Source organism: Ylistrum balloti, unplaced genomic scaffold (assembly GCF_031769215.1).
Source record: "Ylistrum balloti isolate Yb309-2 unplaced genomic scaffold, AGI_CSIRO_Ybal_v1 Utg369896, whole genome shotgun sequence".
Lineage (NCBI taxonomy): Eukaryota > Metazoa > Mollusca > Bivalvia > Pectinida > Pectinidae > Ylistrum > Ylistrum balloti.
The window spans coordinates 125,285-138,110 of record NW_026782026.1 but is presented as its reverse complement, the minus strand read 5'-3'; the positions used below and the strand labels follow the sequence as shown (position 1 = coordinate 138,110).

Below are 12,826 nucleotides of genomic sequence, written 5' to 3'. Positions count from 1 at the left end.
TAAGTTAAGCAGTGTTGAATGAGGTCAGCACTTGGATGGCATCCTTCATTGGAGTTAAGTTAAGCAGTGTTGAATGAGGTCAGCACTTGGATGAGATCCTTCAATGGAGTTAAGTTAAGCAGTATTGTATGAGGTCAGCACTTGGATGGATTTCATGGATAAAGGCATATCAGTTATGTATTCCAGTTGGTAGTTTTTGTGGCTGTTTAGTTGAGTGTCATGTGTGTGTAATGTAGTTATGCGACTTAGAGATCAAGGTCACCACTTGGATGGTTGACCACTCCTTTGTGCCTTCGGTGCATGTATCAAGTTGTCAACAAACTACTTGCTTGGTTGGTAAAGTTGCCATTTTTGAGTTGACATCTCTGTGTGTGTTATAACTCTGTACCAGCTTGAAAGGTAAAGTTGCCATTTTTGAGTTGACATCTCTGTGTGTTATAACTCTGTACCAGCTTGAAAGGTAAAGTTGCCATTTTTGAGTTGACATCTCTGTGTGTGTTATAACTCTGTACCAGCTTGAAAGGTAAAGTTGCTATGTTTGAGTTATTATCTTTTTGTTTGTTATAACACTATATTGACATTATACATTATACTAACCTGTGTCTTTAATGAATATCAAATTAACAAAACTCTTGACAGGTTGTCTTTGAGGGAGTGAGAGGTTCAAATGCCAGAGGGGACATTGCTATTGATGACATCAAATTTAAATCAGGACCTTGTCAAAACCCAGGTAAACAGTTGTAATATAACCAATACGTTTGATGTTTTTAGATCAGTTGTGAATTTAATATCATAACATAATAATTGTATACTGTAAATCACTTAAAATACTAACAGAAAGTACCTTTTCAGGTATGTAATTTCATAGTTGTTGATCAAGAAATTAATTAAAATTTACAAATAATAAGCTATTAGAGAAATGAAATCTGCAAAACGTTCATATAAATAACTGAATCAATATAGATGCCAGAGTTATTTTGTACAAATTTTTGCAAGGGATGTGAATTAGCAATTGACTCTCCTCTTGTAAATATATTAAGTGATTTACAGTAGCTACACAACATGGAATTGATGATAAGTTATAAAATATGTACTAAGTTTTATGTTGTGTGTTGCTTGGTGTTTGGTGTATGTTATTTAGTGTATGGTGTTTGGTGTATGCTGTTAGGTGTATGTTGTTAGGTGTATGTTGTTTGGTGTATGGTGTTTGGTGTATGCTGTTAGGTGTATGTTGTTTGGTGTTTGGTGTATGTTGCTTTTTGTTTGGTGTATGGTGTTTGGTATATGGTGTTTGGTATATGTTGTTTGGTGTATGTTTTTAGGTGTTTGTTGTTAGGTGTATGTTGTTAGGTGTATGTTGTTTGGTGTATGGTGTTTGGTGTATGTTGTTAGGTGTATGTTGTTAGGTGTATGTTGTTAGGTGTATGGTGTTAGGTGTATGTTGTTAGGTGTATGTTGTTTGGTGTATGGTGTTTGGTGTATGTTGTTAGGTGTATGTTGTTAGGTGTATGTTGTTAGGTGTATGTTGTTTGGTGTATGTTGTTAGGTGTATGTTGTTTGGTGTATGTTGATAGGTGTATGTTGTTTGGTGTTTGGTGTATGTTGTTTGGTGTATGTTGATAGGTGTATGTTGTTTGGTGTTTGGTGTATGTTGTTTGGTGTATGTTGTTTGGTGTATGGTGTTTGGTGTATGTTGCTTGTTGTTTGGTGTATGGTGTTAGGTGTATGTTGTTAGATGTATGTTGTTTAGTGTATGTTGTTAGGTGTATGTTGTTTGGTGTATGTTGTTAGGTGTATGTTATAGGTGTATGTTGTTTGGTGTTTGGTGTATGTTGTTTGGTGTATGTTGTTAGGTGTATGTTGTTTGGTGTTTGGTGTACGTTGTTAGGTGTATGTTGTTTGGTGTATGTTGTTAGGTGTATGTTGTTTGGTGTATGTTGTTAGGTGTATGTTGTTTGGTGTATGTTGTTAGCTGTATGTTGTTTGGTGTATGTTGTTAGGTGTATGTTGTTTAGTGTATGTTGTTAGGTGTATGTTTTTTGGTGTATGTTGTTTGGTGTATGTTGTTTGGTATATGTTGTTAGGTGTATGTTGTTTAGTGTATGTTGTTAGGTGTATGTTTTTTGGTGTATGTTGTTTAGTGTATGTTGTTTGGTGTATGTTGTTAGATGTATGTTGTTTAGTGTATGTTGTTAGGTGTATGTTGTTTGGTGTATGTTGTTAGGTGTATGTTATTTGGTGTATGTTGTTTGGTGTTTGGTGTATGTTGTTAGGTGTATGATATTTGGTGTATGTTGTTAGGTGTATGTTGTTTGGTGTATGTTGTTTGGTGTTTGGTGTATGTTGTTTGGTGTATGTTGTTTGGTGTATGTTGTTAGGTGTATGTTGTTTGGTGTATGTTGTTATGTGTATGTTGTTTGGTGTATGTTGTTAGCTGTATGTTGTTTGGTGTATGTTGTTAGGTGTATGTTGTTTAGTGTATGTTGTTAGGTGTATGTTTTTTGGTGTATGTTGTTTGGTGTATGTTGTTTGGTATATGTTGTTAGGTGTATGTTGTTTAGTGTATGTTGTTAGGTGTATGTTTTTTGGTGTATGTTGTTTAGTGTATGTTGTTTGGTGTATGTTGTTTGGTGTATGTTGTTAGGTGTATGTTGTTTGGTGTATGTTGTTTGGTATATGTTGTTAGGTGTATGTTGTTAGGTGTATGTTGTTTAGTGTATGTTGTTAGGTGTATGTTGTTTAGTGTATGTTGTTAGGTGTATGTTTTTTGGTGTATGTTGTTTGGTGTATGTTGTTTGGTATATGTTGTTAGGTGTATGTTGTTAGGTGTATGTTGTTTAGTGTATGGTGTTTAGTGTAGGGTGTTTGGTGTATGTTGTTAGGTGTATGTTGTTTGGTGTATGTTGTTTGGTGTTTGGTGTATGTTGCTTGTTGTTTGGTGTATGGTGTTGGTGTATGTTGTTTGGTGTATGTTGTTAGGTGTATGGTGTATGTTGCTTGTTGTTTGGTGTATGGTGTTAGGTGTATGTTGTTAGGTGTATGTTGTTTGGTGTATGGTGTTTGGTGTATGTTGTTAGGTGTATGTTGTTAGGTGTATGTTGTTTGGTGTATGTTGTTAGATGTATGTTGTTAGGTGTATGTTTGGTGTATGTTGTTTGGTGTATGTTGTTAGGTGTATGTTGTTTAGTGTATGTTGTTAGGTGTATGTTGTTTGGTGTATGTTGTTTCGTGTATGTTAGCTGTATGTTGTTAGGTGTATGTTGTTAGGTGTATGGTGTTAGGTGTATGTTGTTAGGTGTATGGTGTTTGGTGTATGTTGTTAGATGTATGTTGTTAGGTGTATGTTGATTGGTATATGTTGTTTGGTGTTTGGTGTTAGGTGTATGTTGTTTGGTGTATGTTGTTAGGTGTATGTTGATTGGTATATGTTGTTAGCTGTATGTTGTTAGGTGTATGTTGTTAGGTGTATGGTGTTTGGTGTATGTTGTTAGGTGTATGTTGTTTGGTGTATGTTGTTAGGTTAGGTGTATGTTGTTTGGTGTATGTTGTTAGGTGTATGTTGTTAGGTGTATGTTGTTTGGTGTATGTTGATAGGTGTATGTTGTTTGGTGTTTGGCGTATGTTGTTTGGTGTATGTTTGGTGTTTTGTGTATGTTGTTTGGTGTATGTTGTTTGGTGTATGTTGTTTGGTATATGTTGTTAGGTGTATGTTGTTTGGTATATGTTGTTTGGTGTATGGTGTTTGGTGTATGTTGTTTGGTGTATGTTGTTAGGTGTATGTTGTTTGGTGTATGGTGTTTGGTGTATGTTGTTAGGTGTATGTTGTTAGGTGTATGTTGTTTGGTGTTTGGTGTATGTTGTTAGGTGTATGTTGTTTGGTGTATGTTGATAGGTGTATGTTGTTTGGTGTTTGGTGTATGTTGTTTGGTGTATGTTTGGTGTTTTGTGTATGTTGTTTGGTGTATGTTGTTTGGTGTATGTTGTTAGGTGTATGTTTGGTGTTTGGTGTATGTTGTTTGGTGTATGTTGTTAGGTGTATGTTGTTTAGTGTATGTTGTTAGGTGTATGTTGTTTGGTGTTTGGTGTATGTTGTTAGGTGTATGTTATTTGGTGTATGTTGTTAGGTTTATGGTGTATGTTGCTTGTTGTTTGGTGTATGTTTGGTGTTTTGTGTATGTTGTTTGGTGTATGTTGTTTGGTGTATGTTGTTAGGTGTGTGTTTGGTGTATGTTGTTTGGTGTATGTTGTTAGGTGTATGTTGTTTAGTGTATGTTGTTAGGTGTATGTTGTTTGGTGTTTGGTGTATGTTGTTTGGTGTATGTTTGGTGTTTGGTGTATGTTGTTTGGTGTATGGTGTTTGGTGTATGTTGTTAGGTGTATGTTGTTAGGTGTATGTTGTTTGGTGTATGTTGTTAGGTGTATGTTGTTTGGTGTTTGGTGTATGTTGTTAGGTGTATGTTGTTTGGTGTATGTTGATAGGTGTATGTTGTTTGGTGTTTGGTGTATGTTGATAGGTGTATGTTGTTTGGTGTTTGGTGTATGTTGTTTGGTGTATGTTGTTTGGTGTTTTGTGTATGTTGTTTGGTGTATGTTGTTAGGTGTATGTTGTTTGGTGTATGTTGTTAGGTGTATGTTGTTTGGTGTATGTTGTTTGGTGTATGTTGTTTTGTGTATGTTGTTTGGTGTTTGGTGTTTGGTGTAGGGTGTTTGGTGTATGTTGTTAGGTGTATGTTGTTTGGTGTTTGGTGTATGTTGTTTGGTGTTTGGTTTTGGTGTATGTTGTTAGGTGTATGTTGTTAGGTGTATGTTGTTTGGTGTATGTTGTTAGGTGTATGTTGTTAGATGTATGGTGTTTGGTGTATGTTGTTTGGTGTATGTTGTTAGGTGTATGTTGTTTGGTGTATGTTGTTAGGTGTATGTTGTTAGGTGTATGTTGTTAGGTGTATGGTGTTTGGTGTATGTTGTTTGGTGTATGTTGTTTGTTTGGTGTATGTTGTTAGGTGTATGTTGTTTGGTGTATGTTGTTTGGTGTATGTTGTTTGGTGTATGTTGTTAGGTGTATGTTGTTTGGTGTATGTTGTTTGGTGTATGTTGTTAGGTGTGTGTTGTTTGGTGTATGGTGTTTGGTGTATGGTGTTTGGTGTATGGTGTTTGGTGTATGTTTTTTGGTGTATGTTGATTGGTATATGTTGTTTGGTGTATGTTGTTAGGTGTATGTTGTTAGGTGTATGTTGTTTGGTGTTTGGTGTATGTTGTTTGGTGTATGGTGTTTGGTGTATGTTGTTAGGTGTATGTTGTTTGGTGTATGTTGTTAGGTGTATGTTGTTTGGTGTATGGTGTTTGGTGTATGGTGTTTGGTGTATGTTGTTAGGTGTATGTTGTTTGGTGTATGTTGTTAGGTGTATGTTGTTTGGTATATGTTGTTTGGTGTATGTTGTTTGGTGTTTGGTATATGTTGTTTGGTGTATGTTGTTAGGTGTATGTTGTTAGGTGTATGTTGTTAGGTGTATGGTGTTTGGTGTATGTTGTTAGGTGTATGTTGTTAGGTGTATGTTGTTTGGTGTATGTTGTAAGGTGTATGTTGTTTGGTGTATGTTGTTTGGTGTATTTTGTTTGGTGTAGGGTGTTTGATGTATGGTGTATGTTGTTTGGTGTATGTTGTTTAGTGTATGGTGTATGTAGATGGTATTGTGGTTAAACATATGATTGCTTTGTTATAAGGTCAATATACCCATGTCATATTTTTGTGAGGTTTACATAATAAAATCACACATTTACAGATATATCATGTGTTAAAAAGGATTTTCATTTTATTTCCATTTGATATGTAATCTACAAAACTCAACAGAGTAAGAGGCTCGCTAAAAAGAAAAATTCTTGAACTTTGTTTTACAAATTCATATATTAAATGAAAACTTGTGTAAGAATTTGTACGTAATATCATATCTTTTTACGCAGGCGAGTGTGACTTTGAAACAGGTCAATGTACCTGGTCCAATGTACAAATAGGAGATCAGTTTGACTGGGAAATTAATTCGGGTACAACATCATCACAGTTCACTGGTCCTAGGACAGACCACACAACTGGAGGCTCAACCGGTAATTATATTCTCTCTTTTTATACTGCCCCCAAAATCATACCCTCTGAGACGTCATTTTTTTATATCCTCTCCTTGTTACTCTCTCCCAAAATATATATACTCCCTGATGAAGGCTCTTCCTAAAATCATTCCCTCTCTTTTTATACTTCCCTAAATCATGCCTTCTCTTTTTGTACTTTCCCTTGAACCATACTCTCCCAGACAAAGTTTTTATACTCTCCCTTAAACCTTACCCTCCCAGACTGAGTTTTCATACTCTTCCTTAATTATCCTCTCCCTAACAGAGTTTTCATATTCTCTCCTAAATCATCCTCTCTCAAACAGAGTTGTCACACTCTCCCTTAAAACATACTCTCTCAGACATAATTTTCATATTCTCCCTTAAACCTTACTCTCCAAGAGAGAGTTTTCGGACTCTCCCCCAAATCATACACTCTCTTAAAAACAGTTTTCATATTCTCGTCTAAATCATCCTCTCCCTAACAAAGTTCTCATATTCACCCTTCAATCATATTCTCCCAGACAAAGGTTTCATTCACTCACTCACTCATGCCCGTTATGCCGTGTGGCATGTAGGGCGACTACGAAGGATCGCCACGTCTGCCGGTTCTGGGTCAGCCTCTGGATGGTACCCCAAGTCTGTTCCATGGTCTTGAGCTCTGTCTGTACAGTTCGGCGCCAGGTGTTTCTTGGTCTGCCCCTTTTGTGCTTCAAAGGTTTCATACTCTCCCCAAAATCATACTATCTGGAACTGCGATTTCATTCTCTCCCCTAATCTCCCTGGCAATGCTTTCTTTCGTTAAAGGAGTAGAATGTTGTCATTTTATCTGAATTATTTAATTGATACTTATACTCATCATCAACATCCCTTTGTCTATATTTCATAAAATACACAGTGTTTTGTATTTCTACATTTAATGTGTTATAAAAATATACAAGTTATTTGTGCAGTTAGCATGAATAAAGTGTATTCCTACCTATGTTACAGGTCACTACATGTATATAGAGACATCTGCGCCGCAACTGGCTGGGAACGTTGCTTGGCTAGTGAGTGAGGTTTTCCCACCAACATCTGCGTCTGGACGCTGTATATCCTTCTGGTACAACATGTACGGCCAAACCATAGACACTCTTACAGTCCTCATGAGGGTTCAAGGTAAGTTCAAGGTCAGGTATATTTGAAATGCACTATGTTGCCAATCATAATATTGAAATCCAAGTTCTAATTAGTCATCAGACAGTATAGATACTGTATGTGTATTACAGGTCATCAGACAGTATAGATACTGTATGTGTATTACAGGTCATCAGACAGTATAGATACTGTATGTATATTACAGGTCATCAGACCATATAGATACTGTATGTACTTACAGGTCATCAGACAGTATAGATACTGTATGTGTATTACAGGTCATCAGACAGTATAGATACTGTATGTAATTACAGATCATCAGACAGTATAGATACTGTATGTACTTACAGGTCATCAGACAGTATAGTTACTGTATGTGTATTACAGGTCATCAGACAGTATAGTTACTGTATGTGTATTACAGGTCATCAGACAGTATAGATACTGTATGTACTTACAGGTCATCAGACAGTATAGATACTGTATGTACTTACAGGTCATCAGACAGTATAGATACTGTATGTGTATTACAGGTCATCAGACAGTATAGATACTGTATGTGTATTACAGGTCATCAGACAGTATAGATACTGTATGTAATTACAGATCATCAGACAGTATAGATACTGTATGTAATTACAGGTCATCAGACAGTATAGATACTGTATGTATTACAGGTCATCAGACCATATAGATACTGTATGTACTTACAGATCATCAGACAGTATAGATACTGTATGTAATTACAGGTCATCAGACAGTATAGATACTGTATGTACTTACAGGTCATCAGACAGTATAGATACTGTATGTACTTACAGGTCATCAGACCATATAGATACTGTATGTACTTACAGGTCATCAGACAGTATAGATACTGTATGTAATTACAGGTCATCAGACCATATAGATACTGTATGTACTTACAGGTCATCAGACAGTATTTGAATGTATATTCAGTATGAGTTTTGAGTTATTTTAGAAGTCATTAGTCAGTATGAGTTTGTGGTATTTAAGAGGCCATTTAACATTGTTTTAATTGGTTTTATGTCAACATTTCAGGTACTGCTGACTCAGCTATTTGGAGTCTGACTGGTGACCAGGGACAACAATGGCAGGCTGCCAGTGCTCCAATTAGTATGCCCACTAAAAGTTACCAGATTGTGTTCCAAGGGCGAAGAGGAACATCTGTTACTGGTGATATAGCAATTGATGATATATCTTTTGCTGAATCCAGCTGTGGAGGTGAGTTCTTTACATCCAAATTGAAAAATAAAATAATGTTATTCCAGATATGTTACGAGCATCCTGAAGATTTATGAAGTATGTTTTTTTTAAAGAGCCTGCCTCTACATGTCTGCAATACACAATATAATAACATTTATTGAAATCGTCAAGGCCTGTTTTCTGTTAATAGTGAGACCAAGTCGGGCCCATCCTATAATTGGACCAACCACCATGTCTACTACCATTACAACACCCGTAGCCCAAGGGTCATTCAACTGCAGCTTCGATACTAACTTCTGTGGTTGGATCCAGGATAAAACCGATAATTTTGATTGGACAAGGATGCGAGGGCGTACTCAGAGTAGCTCAACAGGTCCCAACTCTGATCATAGTGGAAGTGAGATGTCCTTCTTACACATATTAGTGTTCTATTAACTCCTTCCATTATTTTCACTCAATATTCTGTAACAATGTGGCTAAATGAAGCAGTGTTAGTATGATAAGAGGTAAAAATTATGTTGATTTAAGAGTAACAGTTGGGCTGAACAAATAATTGTTTGTCAGATTAATGGTTTTAACATCCTTGTTTAATATAGCTTAATATGAAAATATTCATTCTTTGGATCTTTAAAGCTGAGATTTAAGGTAAAAAGTAATGGTTCTTTATATCTCAGACTTCAGGTTAAAGTTTTAACTGATTACACTAATTTACCAAGATTTAAGTGTAGCTCCTTTGACAGGTGGCTATTACGTATACACGGAGGCATCTAGGCCAAGGCAAAACGGAGACAAAGCTCGACTGATAAGCCCTGATGTAGCTAACACTGGCACCCCAACCAAGTGTCTCACTTTCTGGTATTTCATGATGGGACGTAATGTAGCCCAATTAAATGTCTATACCAAGAGCGGTCTGGCACTGCCCTCTAGCCCTATCTGGAGGCGAAGTGGAAATCAGGGTAACCGATGGTTGATGGGCCAAATTGACATTACTGCCAAAACCGTTTTCAATGTAAGATTGGAACATACAAATATCTTTAAGGCACTTTTTCTGATATTGATTTCACTTCCTATTTTTGATGAAACATTCGGTAATTTCACTTTCTATTCTTGATTGTACTTCCTGTTTTAATGACACTTCCTGTACATAATGTTACATAATTCTTGTTCCTGATGGTTTCACCTCTGGTTGCTGTTTGCACTTCCTGTTTACGATATAAAATCACACTTCCTGTTTGCATTGACACTACCTTTTTGTGAAGGCACTTCTAGTTTATTGTTTCACTGCTAGGTTATGTTGGCGCTTCCTGTTTACAATATAACTTCACATTCGCAAACTTCTGATTGCTAATATCATTTGCAGTTCATGATGTTTCTGTAAGTGATGACACTTCCTGTTAGTAATGACACTTCCTGTATATGCTATTATGTAATTCTTGTTATTGATGGGGCTTCTAGTGTTGGCACTTCCTGTTTATAAAGCTTTGAACACTTTCTGTTAATGATGACACTTCCTGTTGATGGTGTCACTTCCTGTTTATGAAGCTTTAAACACTTTCTTTAAATGATGACACTTCCTGTTGATGATGGCACTTCCTGTTTATGAAGCTTTAAACACTTTCTATTAATGATGACACTTCCTGTGGATGGTGTCACTTCCTGTTTATGAAGCTTTAAACACTTTCTATTAATGATGACACTTCCTGTTGATGGTGTCACTTCCTGTTTATGAAGCTTTAAACACTTTCTTTAAATGATGACACTTCCTGTTGATGATGGCACTTCCTGTTTATGAAGCTTTAAACACTTTCTATTAATGATGACACTTCCTGTTGATGGTGTCACTTCCTGTTTATGAAGCTTTAAACACTTTCTTTAAATGATGACACTTCCTGTTGATGATGGCACTTCCTGTTTATGAAGCTTTAAACACTTTCTTTTAAAGATGCCACTTCCTGTTGATGATGGCACTTCCTGTTGATGATGGCACTTCCTGTTTATGAAGCTTTAAACACTTTCTTTTAACGATGCCACTTCCTGTTAATGATAACACTTCCTGTTGATGATGGCACTTCCTGTTTATAAAGCTTTAAACACTTTCTGTTAATGATGACACTTCCTGTTGATGATGGCACTTCCTGTTTATGAAGCTTTAAACACTTTCTATTAATGATGCCACTTCCTGTTGATGATGGCACTTCCTGTTTATGAAGCTTTAAACACTTTCTTTTAATGATGCCACTTCCTGTTGATGATGGCACTTTCTGTTGGTGATGATACTTCACATTAGTGACCAGACTTCCTGTTGGTGATGACACATCTTGTTAATGATGAGACTTCCTGTTTATGAAAAGACTTTGTACTTTATAATATTTGATTTCCTGTCTGTTGAAGGTGGTCTTTGAGAGTACCCGAGGCGGTATTTTTGGTGATATAGCTATAGATGATGTGGGCATTTCAGAAGGCAGTTGTACAAATGGTAGGTATTCTGACTGATTGTGTTAACCTTATTAGGAATACTGTGATAATGCCATGAAATATCTCTTACTGGGATAAATTACTTGTTTTGATTAGGTTTATTTAAGAATGGGATTCCCTTTTCCCCTATTGTTTCAGTGTCAGTCATACTGAATAAGTGCTATAATTGTTATCATTGAGCTCTACTGTTATAGAATATTTATCTGGTTTTATGACTTTTTGTGTGTTGTTCCTTTCTTTTTAACAGAACACCTTTGATGGTGACCGGGAATTCATACTTTTGGTGGTGTCAGATAAATGATACTTTTGCTGGTGACCGAGAATTTATACTTTTGGTGGTGACAGAGAATTTATACTTTTGGTGGTGACCGAGAATTTATACTTTTGGTGGTGACAGAGAATTTATACTTTTGTTGGTGACAGAGAATTTATACTTTTGGTGGTGACCGAGAATTTATACTTTTGGTGGTGACAGAGAATTTATACTTTTGGTGGTGACCGAGAATTTATACTTTTGGTGGAGAATTTATACTTTTGGTGGTGACAGAGAATTTATACTTTTGGTGGTGACAGAGAATTTATACTTTTGGTGGTGACAGAGAATTTATACTTTTGGTGGTGACAGAGAATTTATACTTTTGGTGGTGACAGAGAATTTATACTTTTGGTGGTGACAGAGAATTGATACTTTTGGTGGTGACCGAGAATTTATACTTTTGGTGGTGACCGAGAATTTATACTTTTGGTGGTGACAGAGAATTTATACTTTTGATGCTGACAGAGAATTTATACTTTTGGTGGTGACCGAGAATTTATACTTTTGGTGGTGACCGAGAATTTATACTTTTGGTGGTGACCGAGAATTTATACTTTTGGTGGTGACAGAGAATTTATACTTTTGGTGGTGACAGAGAATTGATACTTTTGATAGTGGCTGATGAATGATACTTTTGATGCTGACAGAGAAATTATACTGTTGATTGTGATCAAGAATTTATACTTTTGGTGGTGACAGAGAATTTATACTTTTGGTGGTGACAGAGAATTTATACTTTTGGTGGTGACAGAGAATTTATACTTTTGGTGGTGACAGAGAATTTATACTTTTGGTGGTGACCGAGAATTTATACTTTTGGTGGTGACAGAGAATTTATACTTTTGGTGGTGACAGAGAATTTATACTTTTGTTGGTGACCGAGAATTTATACTTTTGGTGGTGACCGAGAATTTATACTTTTGGTGGTGACAGAGAATTTATACTTTTGGTGGTGACAGAGAATTTATACTTTTGGTGGTGACAGAGAATTTATACTTTTGGTGGTGACCGAGAATTTATACTTTTGGTGGTGACTGAGAATTTATACTTCTGGTGGTGACAGAGAATTGATACTTTTGATAGTGGCTGATGAATGATACTTTTGATGCTGACAGAGAAATTATACTGTTGATTGTGATCAAGAATTTATACTTTTGGTGGTGAAAGAAATTATACTTTTGGTGGTGACCGAGAATTTATACTTTTGGTGGTGACCGAGAATTTATACTTTTGGTGGTGACCGAGAATTTATACTTTTGGTGGTGACCGAGAATTTATACTTTTGGTGGTGTCAGATAAATGATACTTTTGGTGGTGACAGAGAATTGATACTTTTGATAGTGGCTGATGAATGATACTTTTGATAGTGGCTGATGAATGATACTTTTGATGCTGACAGAGAAATTATACTGTTGATTGTGATCAAGAATTTATACTTTTGGTGGTGACCGAGAATTTATACTTTTGGTGGTGACAGAGAATTTATACTTTTGGTGGTGACACTTTTGTTGGTGACCGAGAATTTATACTTTTGGTGGTGACAGAGAATTGATACTTTTGATAGTGGCTGAT

At 36.0% G+C, this 12,826-nt stretch overlaps 1 protein-coding gene across 1 annotated transcript in view; it reads left to right on the top strand.

Annotated features, from left to right (window-relative positions):
- LOC132546582 (MAM and LDL-receptor class A domain-containing protein 2-like) overlaps positions 1 to 12,826 on the top strand; it is a 154,458-nt gene that overhangs the window by 20,132 nt on the left and 121,500 nt on the right. The window contains exons 19-25 of the mRNA XM_060210303.1: positions 640 to 730; positions 5,959 to 6,099; positions 7,090 to 7,257; positions 8,299 to 8,481; positions 8,654 to 8,860; positions 9,204 to 9,472; positions 10,855 to 10,939. Of these exons, the coding sequence (XP_060066286.1) occupies positions 640 to 730; positions 5,959 to 6,099; positions 7,090 to 7,257; positions 8,299 to 8,481; positions 8,654 to 8,860; positions 9,204 to 9,472; positions 10,855 to 10,939 (1,144 nt within the window). The remainder of the gene's footprint in view (positions 1 to 639; positions 731 to 5,958; positions 6,100 to 7,089; positions 7,258 to 8,298; positions 8,482 to 8,653; positions 8,861 to 9,203; positions 9,473 to 10,854; positions 10,940 to 12,826) is intronic.